This window comes from Cebidichthys violaceus, unplaced genomic scaffold, assembly GCF_023349555.1.
Source record: "Cebidichthys violaceus isolate CVI_PGR_0920_01 unplaced genomic scaffold, fCebVio1.0.p SCAF_13, whole genome shotgun sequence".
In the NCBI taxonomy this organism is placed as follows: Eukaryota; Metazoa; Chordata; class Actinopteri; order Perciformes; family Stichaeidae; genus Cebidichthys; species Cebidichthys violaceus.
This window is the reverse complement of record NW_027176296.1, coordinates 5,329,907-5,336,740: the sequence shown is the minus strand read 5'-3', so window position 1 is coordinate 5,336,740 and position 6,834 is coordinate 5,329,907. Positions and strand designations below refer to the sequence as shown.

Sequence of the window (6,834 nt, the reverse complement as noted above, 5' to 3'; positions counted from 1 at the left end):
CTGATTTACAGTAGATGAGTGAGTACAAAAGGTTTTAACATCTTGCTCAAGAACATTTAGCTTTGTTTCTGTGGGAAAAAGTCCCTCATGCCTAAACATCCTGCTGCCCCCAAGCCTAATTCTCCAGATGCTTGTTGGGGTAACATGCAACTGGGTGACAACAACATTCAGGCTGGGAAGGTTCAAGGCACCACCAGAGTATTTTGTTTGAGACCGCTGTTTGAACTGTGTCTTTGACGTGAGTTTGTGGTACGAACATGTGAATAATGAATCTGAAAGCGAGCAAACGCTGGCAAACAAGGAAATACATTTAGCATTTTATTGACTGTGGAGTGTCTCAGTGGAGTACAGATTGTTTCAATCTTTTGTTTTCAACTTTGCTCATAAACACATTACCAAAACTTTATCAAAGCCATTTTGCTATGAGTTGATCTTGGTGTGTAATGGCTACGATTCATTTCGTTAGAGGAGAATTTCATGAATTCAATCAAGGAATACAAAACCACCTTCATCATGATTCTGTACATTTTCACATTACTGTTATTTTGTTGGTTGAATTTTTTAACATTTTTATTTTGGGTTTCTTGTTCAACAACATCTCATCTCAGTAGTTAAGAGCAAGGGCTTCTAGTCCCTGAGGAAGAATTTCCGTCTGTCAGGCTTCTCCAACAATTTAACTAGTTACTGGAAATGTTTTGCATGCACCGCTTTCAAATCCAACATCAGTCAAGAATAATTCCCAGAAACTAGATGGACGTATCTCATTTTGACAGTTGTCCCATCAATAACATTTTTTAAGTTTTGTTTGTTGCACTATGGTAACAACAATAAAATCCCTCTTTCAATTGTTTAGTGACTCACAAAGGCTGCAGAGACAAAGAGGAAGATTCAACATTAAAGGTGCTAAATACGAAATTCAGAGCATTTCTTTTGCGCACAGCTCTTGGCCACGGCTGAGCTGGGGAGTCCCGTCCAGCACATTGAATGCAGTGCGTATTTTGCCATTAGTGATGTTTAGAGGGTGTAAAGCAAACTTTTAGGTACATAATAGAAGATGTTCTAGCATGTCAAATACAGAATAATTGATTTTTTACTGGAGATTCACTGGCATTACATTTACACAAATACAACTCTTCTTCCTTTGCTTAAAACAAAAATCAAGTTACACTTTAACGGAGGGCAAAATGGAGGACAGATATTGTAGAGGTGAGGGTCAGGATGAAAGAAAAATAGCAGCAGAAGAGGAACTGAGGAATGTTTTACCACAGTCTTATCTATTTAATAGAGCTTTTTATGATATGCACAAAAATGTAGACAAGTTAGTGAACCAGCCTGTCAGCAGCTACCAATAAGGCCCTCCTTAAAGGCCCAGTCTATTCTCTGTGACCATATCAATTTGAGATGTATTCATCTACATAGTCAAAAAGTATAAAATACAGATACAAAATCATGAATTTGTGTGTTATCTTGTTGACAATAATTCTGAATCTATGCCCGGGTCTTGGATCACAAAGCAAGAAAAGCAGGTTAGCCAGTTAACTTTGCTTACCTCACTTTTAACTGAGCTTATTCACCTTAGTAGTCTTGATTGCACAGTAAGCCTGCTACAGAACAGCTGCAGCTCACTCAGTGGATCCGAGAGATCAAAATGTTTTAAAAAAAAACATCTTTTAGCCAACTCACTGAAAGAATTGAGTCAGAATTTCTACAGAAATCAAAAAAGTGCTGACAAGTAATAATGAGTAATAGCCGGTAGAAGCACTTTAAACACAAGCAGTTAAAAATAAACTTGACTGCTTTTATCCAGAGTTGGAGTTAACAAAGTAAAAAGAGGGATTGGCTTCTCTCCTTGTACCTCTCAATAATATCTCTCAACTTTTAGGCTTGTTTTTGGGTATTCCCTTGGTTCACATTTGGATCACAATCTGTGACTTAAAGACATGAAATGCAATAAAGCTTAGAAGATGAATGAGCTCAAGCATTGTTTTAAGTGGAATGATTGTACCAGTCATATGAATAAAACTAGTAAAAACACATCTGACATTTCAATTTCTCTGTCAAACTGTATTTAAAATGAATAAATAAGACTGTTGGCATGCATTTCTTCCCTGTGTTGGTGTATCCAGAGCAATGATTTACGTAATTAAGTTATTAACTGGTGAGTGTGTGTTATGCAGTTTCCTGGAAGCACATGTGATATTGTGTCATTTGTGTCTTTATTATCTGTACTGTCACCAGAGTTACAGCCTATTCCATTAAATGAATTGTCTCTCAAAGGACTTGCTTGCTCTTTGCACCTTCCAGTGGTTGAAAAGTGAATTTAAAGTTTCTCTACAGAGCACAAGTCACCTATGTCTAACTGGTTTCAAACAGCTGCACAGTTTTCTAACAAATAATGTTTGTTTTAATCTCTCACCTGCGGCAATAAACTGTCAGAGATAAAGCACTATCCTTTGGACTGTATTTTAGCCTTGATATATTGTCTATGTGTCTTAACAGAAAGATATAAGGAAGTGTTCTTTTTAAAGCGTGGGGAGAGGCTTTGCTCCAGCTGGATACTGCTAAAGTAATGCTAAATTTTCAGATGAGAAAGTATACTGAAAGAAAATGTGCAAGGGAAACATTACAATTGTCATATTTTGACAAAAAAAGAAACCAAAACACAAGCATCATCAAACAGAACAAACTACTTAAAGGCTATAACAAAAGTCACAGTACCCCCCCCCCCCCCCCCATCTTAAAATCTATTGCTGCGCAAGCAATGATTGTCAGCAATTTCAACACTCCAGTCATGTAGAGGAAATCAATCATATGGGACGAGAAAGGCTTAAAAGAGTGATAATGGAACACAGGTGTTTACTGTTTACAAACTTTCTAATTTATATCATGCCTCACATTTTTTGATGCAATAACAACACTTCTGCTACAAAAATACTGAAACATGACAGAAAATGTTGGTACATCTGGTCAGTGGCTGGAAATAGAGCATTTCTCACAAATTAGAGTAATGTTATGTCTTTTTAAGCATGTGAGGTGGCTACAATGTTAGGTGTGGTTGATCAAAGTCCTCTGGCTGAGAGGAACTTCAGAGCTGTGAGCTTATTGTGAGGCATCATCTGACTGCTAATATGTCAGTTTTTTTTATCATAAATCAAGTGAATTACAGTATTAGGCAGGATGGTCACTGAGACAGATAGCATCAAAAAGATCACGTTTGTGTGCGTGTTCGTTTGTGTGTCACAGTCACAGACATGATGATGAGGGCATGTCTGAGGGCACTGCATCTATCGACATTTTCCATCTGCCAGTCTGACTCTGCCTGTCTTCAAATAACCCCCGAAAAAACCCACAACTGGCTTTACTGGGAAACCAATTAAGCACAACATTGTTTTGGAAAAATTCTTAGCATTTCTTTAAGATAGAATAACTTGACGCAGAGTTTGATGTCAAATGCTGTCATTTTCATTTTCAAAATGATTACAAAATTTCATTTTTTAATTGTGTCTTAAACAATGCTTGCACAAATGGCCTACATCGTTTATATATTGCATTGCAATTGTATAATTTGATTTAACATTTGAATATTGTTCACCTTACTGCAGGCTAAGTCTTAATGCCAACAAGTAAACATATGAACATTGAACATACACCAACAAGTAATAGCTAAAGCCTCTTACACTTTTTCAGATAGTAGTCTATTCATAATTCATACAAGTATGAACATAAGAGAGAATAGATAATTTCGTCTCTTTACATCTAATGTTCCTCAGCGATTCAAAACAGTGTGTTTCAGGCTTAGTTTGATCAAATTGTTGTTTTTCAGCTCTTCAGCGCTGCTGGCTTTAAAGCTTGGTCTTGCGAGACTGCTAGTGGGAGCAGATCCTTTGAACCAGTGCAAACCATTGATCCAAACTCCAGTCCAGTTGGTGGCGACAATGCGACAACAATTTAGTTTGCAAGCCGCCAAATGAACGGACAAAAGAAGAAGACGGAACCAGTAGTTTGTTCAACAAATGTTTCCGGCCGACGTTATTTTGAGTGAAGACTCGTGGAAATCTTGGTTGATTCGCGCTCTAATAACGATCACCTTTACGGCTTCATCGTGGAAAGCACAATGGCTGCCCCAGGTCGGTATGGCATTGTATTTTATGTATGATTCATAAAGTCCACTCTGGAATTGTAATGGCACACAGAGTAATGTTATGGTTCAACAAAGTGGCGCTAACCTTCACGTTAGCCTAACGCGTTCACTCAACGTACATCACCAAACAACCGTTTAATAGTTACTTTAAACGGTAACGTTATCTTAGACCTCACTCAAGAAACTGTTTCACATGGAAAGGAGACTGTAACGGCCCTGTATTAATGTCTTCATACATGTCTACATATTTATTATAGTGCGTTAATATAGCAATTAATAAGCAGCGAGTTAGCGGTTTGCGACATAAAACAGAAAGAAACTGTTTACTCATTGTAGAAAGCTTGAATCTGTTGTCGGTTGTTGCACTGCAAGTGTTTCGCAAAACTCCAGACATGGTCAGTATGCTTTAATATATATTGCTATAATATATGTCCTACAGAATGGAGTTATTTAGCTACGTGCAAGTTAGCTAATGTACATATTGACCTAACGTTAGTCTTCTTAATGGACACCCATGTGTGCTCTTCATTAACGTTACTTCAAACACTAAAACACACGTGTATTTCTTATCGTCTCACAGGTCCTAATAAGGACAACATCAGAGCTGGGTGCAAGAAATGTGGATATCGTAAGTAAAGCTTTGACACACAAGTTCCATCGCAAACTAAAGGAGGATGTTTGTATGTGTATGTGTTGTTAGTCTTGGGTATATCCTGCTTTGTCATGGTTGTTCATTCATGCTCTCTTGGACTTTTTTTTTTTATTTTTCTTCCAGCGGGCCACTTGACATTTGAGTGCCGAAACTTTGTCCGAGTTGACCCCCAGAAAGACATTGTTCTGGATGTAAGCAGCACCAGCAGTGAGGAAAGTGAAGACGATGTACCTGCAGCTCAAGGCAATGAGAAGCTGGGGCGAAGTAGAGGTAAAATGATGACCCTCTTATGATGACATACTTTTTCAGATTTTAAAGATGTTACGAGCAGCCATTACTCCAGTAAAAAGTGACTTGACTATTCTGTCTTCAAATCTGTGCAGGTTCCCGTAATGATGAAAATGATGGTAGGAAAGGGAGACACAAACAGAAGAAGAGCAGTGACAGAAAGTCAAGAAAGAGGTAACTGTTTTTCCTACCTTGTTCTTCATTCCACTTCAATTCATACATCACTGTGTTACACTTATAGGCTTTGTTGTGTAATGTCCCAGATGATCAGACTTTGATGCTGATGTTGACATGTGTTTGCCTTTATTGGCCAATTTACATATTTGTGACCTTTTTAAGTCATATTAATGTTGTTTTTTTTTATTCTATTCTCCAGATCTAACTCGTCGAGTGATGACACTACAAAGAAAAAAAAGAAACGTAGCAGTTCCTGCTCCTCATCAGACGAGGAGGAGAGGGAGAAGAAAAAGAAAGTGAAAAGCCGGAAGAAGAAAAGCAAAAAGACCAAAAAGGAACATGGGAAGCATCAGAAGAAGAGACAGAAGAAGAAGAAACAAGAATCCTCCTCCTCCTCCCCTTCTTCCAGCTCTAGTGACTCCTCAGACAGTGACTGAGACTGCACAGTGTCTGGAGGTCCAATAGGTTTGTTCTCCAGTCCATGGAAATTATGTTTTGCAGAAACTGAGTGAATAAGGCGCCTCATCTTCCACTTCATCAAGGATTTAAATGATTAATTAGTCCAAAAACACAGTAGAGTGTATTGTATGTTTTATGCCATCATGCCAGTGAAAAAAATGTTTTTGGGATGCTCTGAAGAATTTTGTAAAACATGTACGAAGCCAGGGAACATGTTCTGTTATAGTGTTTCTTTGTCGTCTGACAGTGTTTGTTGCACGCAGAGGAATCTTTAAGTGACACATGGTACACTCTTGTCATACTGTACATGTCTTTAGTAATACGTTTCTGGGTGCTGTCCTGTAGTTGTTGCTCTTTTATACATTTTCCTGCTTCAATGCCTCTTTTTTTCTTTTACCCAAAAATATTTGAAAGGGTCGAATGTGAATCCCAAACATGATTTGACAAAATACGAATGGCCACGGATAACGATCACTAATACACTCAATGGTGTATTTTTTTTATCAGTGCTGACATGTCGGCAGCAGTTGAACTGGTTAATTTCAGCAGACAAAAAAGTGTTTTGGTCTTCTCTTGGTCTAAATGTTTATGTTGTACTTTTCTAAGATGGCTTTATGTACAATGAAACTCCTGGACGTACATGCGAGATGGTGTGGTTGCTACTAATGTGATTATTGTCAAAGAAAGGTTATCATTTAACCACCCACACCTTGTTGAAAACCATCTGGTCATTTCAAAAGTTCATTCCAAAAATATTGTGTGTACATTTTTGGCTGTCATTAACAGATTTTTGTATCCATCTTTTTGTATTTCCTGTGCACAATATACTGTTGCTTCAGTCTGTCATCTTTGGTCCTCCCTGTGAGTGTTCTTTTACTGTAGTAAAATATATATATTTGTATCTCTGTCTCCAGAATTCTTTTTTTCCTGTAGAGGGCAGCAAAATACCTTCAGTGTGAGATGAAGGACAAGGACTAAACATCTTTCTGAGAATTAAAGATGAAAAGGAAATAATATTTTGAAAGAAAATATTTAATTCGTATATTTCAAGTATCAAACACAAAATCAAAAGTGTGGTTTGTATCCTAAGCAAACATGTTGTTCAATCAATTCACAA

General features: G+C 37.6%; 1 protein-coding gene across 1 annotated transcript; it reads left to right on the top strand.

Annotated features, from left to right (window-relative positions):
- The first annotated feature begins 4,003 nt into the window (after positions 1-4,003).
- Positions 4,004-6,618, top strand: srek1ip1 (SREK1-interacting protein 1). Its single transcript, XM_068707136.1, has 5 exons — positions 4,004-4,127; positions 4,722-4,769; positions 4,917-5,063; positions 5,177-5,255; positions 5,458-6,618. Exons 1-5 carry the CDS (start codon positions 4,115-4,117, stop codon positions 5,693-5,695), a joined length of 525 nt encoding a protein of 174 aa, XP_068563237.1. The 5' UTR covers positions 4,004-4,114; the 3' UTR covers positions 5,696-6,618.
- Positions 6,619-6,834: the final 216 nt, after the last annotated feature.

Bases quoted from the DNA above. Each gene is read 5' to 3' on its own strand.
- srek1ip1 (XM_068707136.1), top strand. The intron at 4,770-4,916 runs GTAAGTAAAGCT...TTTTTCTTCCAG, and splicing joins GTGCAAGAAATGTGGATATC to CGGGCCACTTGACATTTGAG. The intron at 5,064-5,176 runs GTAAAATGATGA...AAATCTGTGCAG, and splicing joins GAAGCTGGGGCGAAGTAGAG to GTTCCCGTAATGATGAAAAT.